The following is a 14,962-nucleotide window of genomic DNA, read 5'->3' on the forward strand; positions in this document are numbered from 1 at the left end:
CCACACATCCAAGCTGCATTCTGCATGAATCTATCTAAATGCACATCTTCTGGGATCCTCTTCTCCTGGTCCTGCTTCCCCAGGGAGGGGGGGGGCAAAGATGAAGCCCCCCTTTCCAGACGTCCTGACTCCTCCTAGCCGCAGCTTGAATTGTGAGGCGACTGAACACCTCGATGTTCCTGACTGGGACTTGAACCTGCGCTCTCCCGCTTCAAGGACAGAGACACTCCCACTGTGCTAATCTGTCTACAGCAGGACTGTGTTGCTTTGTTCCTTTGAGCTGATGACTGTCAAGGAGCAGCAAAAACTGACAACAACAAAACTGAGACGGGAATTGAACCAGCACTTCTCTGCTTTGGAGATCAAGTCAGTTCCATCGCACTATTCTGTACGTCAGTCAGCACTTTGTCGATCACCATTTTTCCTCCATCTGGTGCTTTCTGGGATTTGAACCAGCACCTTCTTGCTCTACTGTCTCATTTCATCTCCATCAGTGGAACCTTGAAGCTGAAGTTTGATTGACAGTTGACGACCTCACATCACCAGTTGCTGCTGCTTCACCGGAAGTGTTTTGTTTATCAGCCACCGTTGTCATTATTTGCTTTTCTCTGCTCTCTGCCGTTTTGGAAGGTCATGTCTGACCTCATCTTGGAAACTTGGGTATCAGAATTTTTTTCAAGTTTTCCATTGGAAATTACGACAAACTGGACAGTTTTGTGCAATCTTCACCTGGTTGATTAGTATTTTACGTAAATCGCGCAGCTGCACAGAAAGGCAGGAGAAGAAAACAACATCCTCAAACATCCCTTGTGACTGATGTTTCAATTCTTCATCTTTTTTCAGCTCCTGATGGATAAAGTCTCTTTGGCATAAAGTTCTCTTGTTGTCGCCTTGATCAACGTGACAAAATGCGCTCGTAAATGTACACTGTGCCAGGCTCAGATGAAATGATGTTGACCAATCGTTGCTAAGAGTGGCGTAACGTCATCATTTGGGTTGCCAGATTGGGTCAGGTGTGTGGAAGGGGGCGATCATTAAAGTGCAGCCAACTTTCTTTTGCACAACATTCAGAGCGCACGTTGGTACGGACGCGCTATGAAATGGGTTGCCAGATTTGGCTCTTTTTAATTTTTTTCACCACTTCGGGGCCCTGGTGGTGGCGGGGGCCCTACGCGGCTGCGTATTTCGCGTATGGGGAGGGCCGGCCATGGTTATGGCAAATGTTTTCCTATTTCTTTAATTAAAACTCAAAAAAGGAAAATCTTTAACCTAAATCATGAATTTGTGCTGAAACAGGCTTTGCTTCATTCTCGTATCCCTGAAGCCTTTTTTGATATAATTTAATGGGTTTACAACAAGAAACTAAACACAAACAAATGCGTTCGTATTTAGTTCTTTAATTTGTGTTAAATTTGAATGAGGGTGGTAAAGTCTACACAGTTTTGCGTCTTAATCTCTGCAATTATTTTGTTTCAACCAGTAAAGTGCAGTCGTGCTTGTTTCCATCCCGACGTCCCACTGAAGATGCTAGGCGCTTCAGTCTCTGAAGAATCTCCAAAAATATACGTTTTTATGTTTTCTCACATAAATGGTTTATTCCAAAAACCCTGAACTCTATTGAGGACACGTGGAATGCATCTTTGGAGGGCCGGTTTGATTTCTGGGGTGCAGGGACACACGCCGGTGCACGGCATATACATGAGCACGCCGCCACGGCAGACTAAGACACAAGGCTGCTGAAGGGAAAAGTCCATCTAAACACGAGCTTTGACTTGTGCGAGTAATCAGGAAACGGGCCTTCAGCACGCTAAAACACAAATTCTGAAACCACTTTTATCGGTATTAAGGTCATTAATGCTGAAATCTTATGCTTTTATTGAATATAAAAATATCTAATGTTCACAGTCAGCTGATTCATTTACATTTCTGGACACGTACAATATGATTCACACCCAACTGTTAAACACACTTTACTGTGATGAACACAACGTATTTATGGCCCAAGATGGAAAAACATTAACATATCTGTGCTTGAAACATTTTCAAAAGTCAAGGATTTCTGTTAAAACCATAAAATATTCTTGAATATACAAGGACACATGTTTCCAACAGCTTATAAAGTATGAGCCTAGAAAAATAAATTAGGAATTTTATTCCACAAAGAGAGATTTGTTCATCAGGACAATATAAATAATTTCCTCTTAAAACATTTTCCCAGCTGCGAGGCATGGCGGAGGGAGTATGATTTCTCATGGGAAGGCCGCTTTCATAGTAATATTTAAATCAACAGAAGCTGCATGAAGTAAATTAAATAGTAGTTTTAAGGATGTCAGACTTAAAGCCCCACTCTGATCATCTCTTGGTCTGTTTTTTAAGCGTTCCCGGTGATCTTTCAATTATGATGATGCAGTTTTTGGCCAAAATCCAAAAACCTGTGTCGTTTTCTAGGACAGATTGACAGATTTCAGGTCTAGTAGTAGGGGTGTGGCCTTCCAACAGGCTCACTCCTGATTGGCGAGAATAGTTGCTATAGAAACTCAGACGGACTCAGACCCATCACTGCTGACGTCTGGCCCCATAATGTGAGAAAGTAGTCACTGAATTGACTTTAGAGCCGGAAGTGAATCGTGTTCTATGGATGACATCACACTCACTCGGTCCAGTTCTTCATATACAGTCGATTGTTTTGACCGAACAACAAACCTAAAATAAACGAGAAACTGCTGTCCTCCGCCTTCATTTCCTTCAGAACCTTTATGCCAAACTTCAGGCAGAAATAAATGAGCTCTAAAGCAAAAGTCGCTCTTTTGTCCGTGTCCAATTTTCCTATGGCAAGTACACAGTGATGGCAGAAGTGTGTCACGGAGAGGCAGAGCCTGCAGCCCTGGTCTGATGTGCACACGGAGCATCTGGTGGAGAAGATGGGATGTTGTGACGGCTCCTGTTGCTGACCTCAGCAGCAAAGCATCCGCTTTCAATGTCCCAGATTGCATGAGCTCACTCTGCATGTGCCGCCTTCTGCTTTTAGGGGATTAGCTCTAGTTAGAGACCTGCTCCTCCGCTCATTTCCTCATTCTTTCACTCCTGATAATGGGCCACCAGAACCACTTTGGGTTTGCGGCTGTCAGGAGAGTCTGAGGCGGCGCAGGCCTGGTTGATTGAAGAAGGATCCACGTGGTTGTTCCCCTTTTGGATGGAGTTAGGCGTGGGGAGGCCCGAGGACGGAGCAGGGGCAGAAACGTGTAGCTCCCTCTCCTGGCGAAAGGTGCGTATTGTCTTAGTCACGCGTGAGAATGTCCTCAGGGTGGAGACCTGCTCAGGGGTGGAGCAGCAGAAGAACGCCCAAAAACACCTGTAGAACTACACGGACACACAGAGAGGACAGGTGTTACTATATGGATCAAAATTCAGTTTGAGAGCTTTTCTGAAGCATCAACTTTATTCTTCTCCTCAATCAGGAATGTGAGAATCAGTCCATCAGACTTTGGACTGTCTGATCCAGACCAGCAGCCTGTATGGTGTCGCTCGGTTCTTAACTGAATCACTTTGAGCAAGCTAATGCCTTGCTCAAACACAAAGATCCTTGAGAACCACTCCATCCCTCTTTAGTCTCCTCGGCGGCCAGCAGCCGCTCCCTGGATAAACGTAGTGTACTTAGTATACTCTCCAGTACCACACGTATACTGTAAGTCAACTACATTTCCCCAGAGCGCCGCAGATCAAACAGGCGGGAAACATGACACCTTCGTCTGGTTAGTTTCATCATCCCGGCTTCCTTCCGCACGTCCTGCTCCAGGAGCCGACCGGAAAACCAGAAGCTGCCGGACCAAAAGGTTCAAACGCGTCATGCATGCTCAACAGGAGAACGAAGGTTTGAAAGCAAAGCTCCAGAGGAGAATTCAAGTGTGAAGTTGGGGAGGGAGGCGAGAAGAAGACAATGGAGATGCAGGAGGGGGCTGACGTCAGGAGATATTACGGTCACAGATGGGGATCTGCAGAGGGAACAAATCCTCACCTGCTCCCTTAAAGCTGTGGAGAGGATGGGATGAGAACAAACGCCGATGCCGAACTTGACTGTTTGCTTTCGGACCAGAAAAATGTGGCGATGCGAGACGCAACCACGCCTTCACATCTGCCCTGACGTTCATTCAAACATGCTGAATCGGATCAGTTTTGATCTGACATGGAATTAAAGCAATAAGAAAAACAGATTTTTGAATCTGTTCTCTCTTCCGTATTTTTATGTAGAAACAAGGTCGGATGCTGTGACTGCCCCCCCCCTTTCCAAATGTGATGCCTCACAAAATTCCACAATTTCCTTAAAAAAAATAAAAACATTACAAAAAAAAAGCAAAACAAATAAACCATCAGAAAAAAAACCACACAAAAATAACAATAAAGAAATGCAACCTCAACCCATAAAGCACTGCCTGTCCCAAGCCTGGTAAATGCTGAAGGCAGCGTCAGGAAGAGACAAAGATATATATGGATAGAGGAACTGATTTTATGACAGATTGTTTTTCTGTGCATTTTAGGGGGGGCGCGACACCTAAAACTCTCAGCTCACCAAGACCTACCCCGCTGATATTCTACCTGCACGTGTATGTGCTGGATGTCCGACAGATCAGGAAGTTCAGAAATCTACAGCTTTGATGTTGCTAAAGTCAAAGTTTACGCCCTTGATCATTGATTTCTTCATCTCAGTTTACATTTTTCTCCTAAAAGTTAAGAAATGTGAAAACTGCTCTATCTGGATCTACGTTTTGGGATTTCTGCCAGACCAGGGTTGCATTACCACGGCAACAAGGACGTTTACCGTGTCTGCTTTTGTTAGGTGGGTGAAGGTGCCGATGCCTCATAATATTTGCTGAAAACAATTCCGAAATGACACATTAGCACCATCCTCCTCATCTGCTGGAGCTCCTCAGGAGTTTGTAGGAGACCAGAAACGAAATGAGAAAAGCTTCCAGTTTGCAGCGGGAATCGCACAGCGTCTCATCCATGTTTCCCATATTTGAAGGCACAGATCAGCCCGAGCTGTGTGGGGCAGTGAAGGTGGAAATGCTGCACAGAAGGACGCGGCGGGGCGAGCAGATGGCCTCTACAGTTGTGGCTCCCGCCAGGAAACATGGAAGAGGAGCCGTGATGGCACGCCAACGTGGGCGGGCCGGGTTGATACTGACGGGGAACAAGATTTAATCAGGAATTAGTGCAACACTCACTGTGACCAACGGCCACAAGAAAAAAACAAATCCTGCTACGATGATTCCACCAGCAACAGAGAAAGAATGAGGAAAAAGTATTTACACCCTTCTGTGAAGGCATTTTATACTTGCATGTTTTACAGATCACAGGCTAGCTAGAGAAGGAGATTTGGACAACTGCCCTTACGGTAGATACGGGCTGTCTGCTAGTGAAAAATGGTTTACCAGAATATTCTGATGAAAAACGTCTGACCACTTCCTGCAACCTTCACCACACTGAGGTGTTCAGGCTTTCCCACAGTTTCAAAGCGCAGACAGGGTAAGGAAGCTGCCTTTTCCGGGTGTTTTCCAGCCAATAATCAACCTGACCTTCCCTTTTGCCTGAAAACGACCTTTAGATTAGAGGCTGTACCAGGGTTCACTACGGTATCTGCTGAATCACAAGGTCCACTTTAGAGAACTAAAACCTGACATGTGGTTTCTTGGAGACCACCAGACCACTTCAACATGATCGTAACGTGTTTGTGATTGTTGAAGCGACATCACCGAAGCAGTTTGACACACCTGAAGGTAGATGCACATACCCCGCTCTGCAGGTTATCCTGCTATTGCATGATCGCTCCACTGTGCCCCCATTCAAAGGTGAAAGTGCTTTCCAACTGCACAAGGTGAAGGACGTGTCCTTTCAAAATAAAAGTTTAAAGAAAATAGTCCAACATCTGAAAGAAAATTCACTTCTTAGCTTCTGGCTGCAGCAATGTCTGAAAAAACAGTTTCTTTGGGGACGGTTGAGGGCGTGAATCTGCGCAGCGCTTGAAGTCTTCAACTCGCCTCAACACACTGCTTCCATAGTCATGGGCTGGGAGGAACTGAAGACTGAAAGCGCCACACAGGGATGCCTCCTCTGCGCTCCTCCTGCAACTTCAGTCAGCGGCTCAACCCTCACGCAGAAAGTAAGCCCCCAACCTGGAAATCTGACAACCACAAAAGAAAGGTAAATGAGTTTGTGGCATAATGGTGGTGGGGGGCAGGGGGGGAAAGGTCATCACCACGTGTGGTTCTGCCTGATAGCAACATCACGAGAATCAGAATCAAAGCGGCGCCACATTTAGGAGATTAAAGGAAGTTTCTGCCTCGACGGTCACCTTCACCTTTTCAGCCTCTCATCATAATATCTTTTCTCTAACAGTGACTCACAATTGATCCTTTTCCTGACTTTTACTCACAAAGAAGGAAACTAAGATCTCAAGATCTAAACAAAAAAAAAGGAATTACGATTGGCTTTTTATTCTGACAATGGTATGAAGGGTGAGCGGCGCTGGACTTGCATTTATCTAAAGTGCTATTGAAACTAAAAGTTTCTGTTGGTCTGAAAACAGTCATTTATTTTAATTACATACCTAATCAATTAGATTATCAATAAAAATATGATTCTTGTCACTGAAAACCTTTTCTTCACTCCAACTGTAAATGTGATCATGAATCACAAGCTGAGGTCACAACAGTAAACCAGGAACTAAAGGAAGGAATGACTCATTTATGAGTTACATTTATAAATGGATAATTAATTAAAACCTTAATCGTCATAGCTTTTTGTCTTTAATAGAAATAATTCAAGCTTAAGATATTTACACAGCAGTTTCAACTCATTCATGTCCAGGGATTTGATTTCATTTATTATTTTGATTCTGAGCTAATTTTTGTCTCTTATTAAATTCCCTAAATATATTCCAGGTTATCTGTTTTTTTCTATATTTAACTCTTTCATTCAGACGGTTGCTGGAAACACCTAAATAACACCAAAGACTGTAAAAACTCTCAGCATTAAGGGGTTAAACCACCAAATGGTCAAATGCACACATTTCCCACCACCAGGTATGTGACTGCTGATGGGACCGTTTACGCAACCAATGTGAATCAGCTGATTCTTATGTAAAGAAAAGCGGCTTTGCTTTTTGGTTCTGAATTGTCAGGGTTGCATATCGGCTTTTTGTTGATGTGCATCACTTTATAAACGTAAAGTGTTGCATATCAGGGTAAAGCTGAGTTACAGTTTTTGAATTAATCCAAACAACTGCTTTTATTTTGTTGTACTTGTGTGTTTTGTGCCACAGGTCAAATTACTACCCGTCAGTTCTCACAGGAAGTTTCTGTTTTGTGGACACCATGTTTTGGGATTTTTTTGCACAAGTTCACAGTTCATGGGTGGGGGGGTACTTATGATGCTAAACCTCTGACTGCATCAGAGAACTGGACTGAGTGTGACGTCACCCATAGAAAATGGTTTCCTTCCGGCTCCAACCATATGGACGCTGCCATGTTGGAGCCAGACGCCGTCAGTAAGCAGTGATTTATCCAAGTTTCCACGGCAACCACTGCCACCAGTCCGGAACGCCACATCCCTACAACTTGAAAGCGGGGCCACATGAAATCTGTGGTTCAAACGTTTTGAAGGCTGGACGTGGGGGCAGCAGGCTCCACCTACTTTTATTGAGGCATCTGATTGGCCAGTTTATAAAATGAGTAACTTGAACTACAAAAGAACATCCTGAAAAAAAGGAGGATTATCAAGATGACGTTTAAAAAAGGGGGATTAGTGCCAGAATGGCTATTCTGACCAATAGATGAAGTCTCTGGAATTTTGGATTCTTGAAGCCAGCAGGTACTTCCTGTTTGGAACGCCAGGGGGTCGGGGTCACTCATAATGTTGCCCCCTCTTCAGCCTTTGTGGCATTCAATTTATCTGCAGGAAATTCACCAGTTCAACTAAAAGATTCTTCCAAGTATCACCAGTTTTCTGCTCTCCTGTTTCCGCAGGTCCTGAGCAGTGACCTCTGAGGTCATCTACCCTGGAGAACACCCCTACCAGAACAACAGCAGCTACCGTCAAGCAGACCAACTGGTTAGAATGCAGGAGAGAAACTGAAACGAAACATTTTCAACAAAGATAAAAGTCATTCATAAAATGCGTCAACATTAAAATAACAAAATCATGTGTCTGAAGTTTTTGTGTTTGTAAAAATGTCTAAAAGAGATTTCCAACAGGAAAGTCTTATTAAACGTCCCGTTAACCGGCTGAAGACGGCCTGAACCATTCATCGATCGGAAGACGCTGCACGAAGCTCTCTGAAATCCGCTCTGCCGTCAATTAGAAGCAGCAGAGCTTGTAAACTGGATTACACCCCAGTCGTTTGTTTCGCTGTCCTTGACCGAGTGTTGCCGCCGAGCAGGTTGCTGGGGGGGTGGGGGTTCCTGAGAGTGGAGGTGCAAATGAAGAGGCAGCAGACAGTATGCAGACTCTTCACTCCTCCTGCAGGTGTAAATCTCAGAAAGCTTCAATTACTGGCTTGGGTGTCACATAATTAGACTCAATCTGCTGCTGGGCACGGACCAGATGACGCAAATGTTCAACCGGTCCAGACTTTTCTTCAGGTGATGTCTCAGCCTGTTTTAGCAAACTAAAAACGACAATGTTCTAATGTCTACATAATTATCCGTTCATGCAAATGATGCGTGTTTGCAGGAGGAAGCGGTTGACAAATGCACCAATCAACAGCTTGTACAGTGCAGTGGAGCACAGGCTGTTAATCACATGATAGTGTTTAGAAACTCTGCTCTCTTCGGCTTTAACAGATGAGTTTTGGCTTTGAAGCAGCCCGGCCTCCACAGCGCGCATTTACTAAACATTATTAAACATTCATTCAGGCTGCAGGACAAGTTGTTTATGGAATTTAGGGTAATTAACAGATATACTCTGCTGCTGGCAATGCTCGTGTGAACGAGGAAACCCCGGCACAGACAGCTCTAAATCAACGCTCCAAATATTATGCACACAGATGAAAGATTGATTCTGCAGCATTGAAGCGAAGTCGGCTGTTTTCAACCTGCCGTGGAGTCGCACTTCTGCAAAATCACAACTCCAAGACACGTTGGATGGGATCAAAGGAAAACTCGAATCAGCTGGCAGGGAGAGCCGAGTGTGTTACTCTGGAAAGCTAAAAAAACAAAACAGATGCAGACAGCCGCGAGCAACAATCTATGCAGCTAAAACGGCAGGGTTTGGAGGCGGTGGATGGGAAACGAGTTCTGAGAAATCTGCTTTGAATGCACCTAATCCATCTGCAACAATTAAACAAGTGTAAATGGAAATGTAACCTAAAGAGCCAAGAAGAAGCAAAAACCATCAAGTCTTTTTTTCCCTTTAAGAGAATTTCAAGGATTCACCGTTCAATATGAGCAGAGTACAGACCAAGTTTTGACCATAGAGCCGGTTCAATGGCTTCCATTGCCTTGCTCAAGGGTTCCACACTGGCTTGAAATAATCAGTTCAATTCAGTTATATTTATTTAGCCCAATATATAACTCAGTTGTCTCAAAGGCCTTCACTAATTGTACAAAACATAAAATCAGTTGTAAAATACAATATCTGATTGCTAAACTAACAAGATTAGGCTAAATTGGGCATCCCTGCCCTTAGACCCTCCTTCTCGGTAAGGAAAAAATCCTTAAAAAAAGATTCCAGGGGGAAAAAAAAAAAGAAGAAACCTCAGGGGTGTCCACATGAAGGAGGGATCCTCCCCCAGGACGGACAGGCGATGTACCAGAACTCTTAGAGAAGAATGAATTTATCTAGGACACAGTTTCTGCAGAGCAGCACATGCTCATTAGAAATCCATCTCTGAGACCCTCACACCCCTAATCTCATTACCGGTGCAACAAAAATGGCAGCAATATCAGAGATATCCAGCCGTAAAGTTCTAATCCAGATTCCAGCTCAGACGAGGAAAACAAAGACGTTCATGGATCTATTTGATGATCAGAATGGAGCAGAGCAGGGAGCTTGTGGCCCAATGATTGTAATTTGTGCTTAACAAGTTTTTAAAACTTATTTTGTCTGCTCCTGGTTCCAAACTATTTAAATAAATAAATACTCAGAAATGCAGAATAATCATATTTCTCTTTAGAGATGTCCATTATCCAAAAATCACCACAAGAACATGTTAACAACACCACTTTTATCTGGGCGGTCTTTGAACTACAATTCCTTTTGAACAAATAAAGCTGAAGCTTGGCAGTTAAAAATTCTTCAGGTCAAACTTTTATCATTAGTTTATAATGGATGCTAGATACCAGCACCAGTGATTTAGTGCAGTGTTCCCTCATTTATTGCAGAAGTTTTGTAATCTTATTTTTACTTTTTTTGCAATATAGATCTTTTAAGGCAGTAAAACTCCTCACTGCACACTTTCTACACTTTTCTCTCTTGTCAAAACTCTCAAAGTTCACACCTTCGTAAAAACAAAAAAGAGTCAAATATTTTAGGATTAAAACAAAAATCTGATCTCGATCGAAGATTTATGAAAATATGGCAAACTGATGCAATCTGTATTGATTGATTGACAAGGTCTACAGCCAATCAGGATGCAGAACACTATGTACTGTTAAAAAAAAAAAACAGGCAAAATTTCACTGAAGCAAATTGCGAAGCAGCGATTGGTGAACCGTGAAATAGTGAGGAACACTGTATATATCTCAAAAACTCCTATACGTCAGTGTACATTCACGCTAAGCACTGGTCCTTTACTGAATTGTGTCCATTTCATGTTACAGAAATATATTTCTGCTGGTACAAATGAAATACTCGCATTTCCACAAATATAATGTAGCCTACTTTGTAAATCGCTTCTATTGTGTTTAGAAAATGAATCCGAAAAGTTGGTTTTGGACAACATTAACAGTGAAGGACAGAGCTGGACTCACCTGTTTGTTCATGAATATGTAGATGAGAGGGTTGATGACTGTGGAGAACTTGGCCAGCAGGGACGGCGTGATACTGGCTGCTGGGGTCAAAAGGTCCCGTGGGCCGAAGGTGGCGAGCAGAGCAGCAATTCCATAAGGCAGCCAGCAGACCAGGTAACACACCACCATGGTGACGACCATCACCAGAACCCGCTGCTCTCGGCGACGCGTCACCACTGAACTCATGCTGCGGACCTGAGAGACAAAACTGAGTTCAGATCTGCTGAAGCCTAAAGTCACCATTGAAAATAGAAAACATCGGCCGACTTTTAGCACCTCCCCCACACAAAAAATACCCTAAACCAACCTTAAAACCATTATCTGTACCTGAAAACTGGACAGAGTGAGTGTGACGTCATCCATAGAAAATGGTTTACCTAATAAAGTCAATTCCGTCACCAGTTCTTCACAATACGGACGACACCAGGCTGGAGCCAGAAAACATCAGTAAGCAGTGATTAGGTTTCCATGGCAACCACTATCTGTCATTAGGAGTGAGCGACTTGGAAGGCCACACCCTTACCACTTGAAAGCTGGCAGCAAAAAATCTGTCAAAGATTTTGATCGTTGAATGTGGGGGGCCAGCAGGCTCCTCCTGCTTTTATCGAGGCATCTGATTGGTCAGTTTGTAATCTAAATAACTTGAAGAAATATCAAGAACATGTTGGGAAAAGGTGTCGGAGCAAGATTGACTGAGTAACAGCCGTATATTTCTCTACAGAGGTCTATGGGATTTTGGCTTCTAGGAGCCAGCAGACACTTCCTATTGGAACGCCAAGGGGGTGGGGCCACTCAGTCCAGTTCTCCGATACGCTGAATGACTGAAATGTAGAAAAAGGTTTTAACACGTATCCACGTTTTGTTTTGTTAAAAAGTTGGACTTTATTCATTTTAAAAGGGAAAGTGCTCCCTGCTGACACCAGCCTCTAGTGGTCATTTGTGGAACTACACAATTGATAGTTCTGGTTGTGCTTTTGACTTTTTAATGCTTGGTTCTGACCCAATATTGAACCCTTTAACACCGGAGCTGTCTCCGGCAACAGGAAACAACACGCGTTCTCTGAACCACCGTAAACATTTACGCATTTAACATAATTCCAACAGTCTCTGACGATCAGAAAAACAACTTTTTGTAAAGTTGTTTTAAACAGGATGAAGGTCAAATGAATATCTGATCAGCTCTTTCAATGAGAAGCTGTAAAGGACCACAAAAAGGAAAAAAACTTGGGGGAAATTTAGATTCAGACATTGTCAGAGATTTTGAAGCAACTTTCAAAAAACGATGACAACGAAGCATGTTTCGTAAATTCAGAGAATTGATTAAATTCTCAGTGTGGCAAGCGATGCATCAAAAAGCTTTTCTTGTGTCTGAACATACATAATATTAGCAAACCAGACATGCTAACCTCAAAGGTGAATTCGATTTGTTGATGAGACAGAGTAACTCTGAAGTGCAGGGATCAAAAAGTAAAAGAAAAGCCAAAGGATAGAATTTGTAATTCACCCCATGAATCTACGCTCACCTGAACTTAACTTGATCATTTAGAGGAGAGGATTAATGTCAAGCGGTTCAATCTATGAGGGTTTTTACTGCTGGAATAAAACATTAACGTAGAAAAAAGAGGCTTCTTCTGACTCCTGCTGCTTAGTTTATGCCTCCACAGATAATTCAAAGACAGACGTGCAGTTCCTACTCAGAATCAGAGTCTGAACCATTTCTACCTTAAATCTCAAAAACTAAGAGTCAAAAGGTTCAAATATCAATGTGCAGTTTCCTCTTGCTCTCGTCTTTTCATCTCAAAACGTGGATTAGAAAAGTGTGAGCAACAGTGCTTGATAATAAAAAGAAAAAGCTTAGAGTTTGACTGACAGCTGCAGACACATGATAGATCAATCAACCCACTGATTGATCCCCTGAGACGACAGCCGAACTGAAAACACGAAGCCCTTTCTGTGTCTGCCGGCAGCTGCAGAGCTGACATTCAAACCTGCAGACGCTCCTCTGCCAGGATAAATAGGCCATCCAGAACCATAAATGTGGTGGTATCAAGGTTAAGTCAGGAATAAACAGAAATGTAGACAGAAGCACAGAAATCGTGCAGATGCAGCTTTGATGAAGTTTAAAAGGACAAACGCGGCATTCTGCTGCCAGCTCCCCTCTGAGGGATGAACCGCTCCTTCTATCAACATCAATGGAAAATATTGGATTAACAGTTTTAAGATGGATTACTTTTTTCAGGCAAAGCAGCGTAACACCTTGTATGACTAAACAAATTACTACTTTTGCAGGATTTCTTACGAAACACATAACTTTTAAACTTATTACAGACGCTGTGAGCCAGTCTTTGTTAAACCGTTTTCCTTAAGTACTTGCTAATGTGAACAAATTGTTTTTTACCTGAAACCGTAGAATATTGATCATCCTTTCACATTTGGAAATGTTTTATTTTGAAAATACATTCACGAGTTTCGATCAAATAAACCTCCAGATATTTTATAAAAGTTACAAAACTTACATTAAACACACATTTGTATCAATAAATTTCCCCTGCTACTGCGATAACATGCAAATACTGATGAGTGTTAAGACAACTTAAGCAGAAGAAATACAAAAGCCACAATTGCTGCAACTCTTTGCAGAACATCTTAACTTTCTTAATTTTGGGGCAATCTCATAAAAAACTTCCTCTATTAAAGTTGTACTATGATCTTTTGATCTATTTTCAAATCGCTCCCAGTGGAGCCTTAAAGGCCCTATATCCTCCAAAAACAGCTTTTTTAAGCTTTAAGTGTATCATAATGTTAATTCCTCACAAACAAACAAAAAAACCCAGAGTGATATTGTGATCAGTTTATGCATTCTTCTAAAAACCAGCCCCTCCCAAAACCCAAAAATGAGTGGGTCCTCACACTGTGATGTCACAAAGTGAAGAACTGCCCCTTCCAGGAAGGAGTGAGCTGCCAGCCCCGCCTCCTGGCTATCATCCACGCCCACTTTTTCCGTGGAGCTAGCGCTGATCGGCTAAAGCTTTTCTCTAATACGCATTATATGCACATCCATCTTTGCAAAAGTTCGGATGTGGTTTGTTTTCGTGGGCGAAACGCAGACACGCTGCTGAAGCCAGCAACAGGATGATGTCATGAAATGGGCGGCACCCACAAGAGCGAAAGGCGGAGCCTTAGAGATCGACCGTCTTACTTCCGGATGAGAAAATGAGCTGCAAAAATAACTCAAATTTCAATAAAGAATCATTCTTTAGTGCGCTGAAGCTAATGTATCATATGGATATAGTGAACTCTAAAAGGATCAAGAATAGCATGTTAGGCCTTTTCATTATGATGGCCAAAATAAAAAATAAAATAAAAACCATGGTGTGCATATGCGTGTGTATGGGGGGGGGGGTTATTGTATGGGATTTATATAAAATATTTGTGGCTTGCAAAGTTTCCTCAACCACCAAAGCAACTGCAAACGAGGCAAGAGACACAGACGACACCCTAAATTAGTACAGAGTTCAATACGTTCAACCGGATTGTGTTTGTTCTGATGTAACTGTGCTCCCCTTTGAAGCCGTCAATCACAAAAGTCCACAGACGTCCTCTGAGGACATTCAGGGAGTCGATCTCTATCACCTTTTCACAATTATTTGCACTTCTGAGACAGCCTCCCTCTGAATGTTCTCAGCTGCTGCGTCAGCTGGATGTTTGACGCCCCGGGCGCTTCAGGCTTTTACCACGCGCCGCGTGGAGTCGCATGAAAAACAGTTACGACCTGGACCGGGTCAATACCGGAGCAGGGAGGGTCACGCACTCAAGGACGCTCTACATCACGGTGTTGGGTTGACAAAACCACGGCAGATTATTTTTAGTCATCCTGTCTTCATTCAGGCCACGGCGCTGTGATGCTCCAAAGCCTGATACTCTGAGTTCCTGCCACAGAACAGTATTATGTAACAGTG

At 43.1% G+C, this 14,962-nt stretch overlaps 1 protein-coding gene across 1 annotated transcript in view; it reads right to left on the reverse strand.

Moving 5' to 3' along the window:
• Nucleotides 1–3,078: 3,078 nt before the first annotated feature.
• The window catches only part of tmtopsb (teleost multiple tissue opsin b), a 36,903-nt gene continuing 25,019 nt past the window's right edge, over nt 3,079–14,962 (reverse strand). The window contains exons 3-4 of the mRNA NM_001305411.1: nt 10,965–11,198; nt 3,079–3,360 (exon numbers count right to left, since the gene is read on the reverse strand). Coding sequence (NP_001292340.1) covers nt 3,079–3,360; nt 10,965–11,198 — 516 coding nt within the window. The remainder of the gene's footprint in view (nt 3,361–10,964; nt 11,199–14,962) is intronic.

This window comes from Oryzias latipes, chromosome 20 (assembly GCF_053564925.1).
Source record: "Oryzias latipes strain Hd-rR chromosome 20, Olatipes_Hd-rR_3.1".
In the NCBI taxonomy this organism is placed as follows: Eukaryota; Metazoa; Chordata; class Actinopteri; order Beloniformes; family Adrianichthyidae; genus Oryzias; species Oryzias latipes.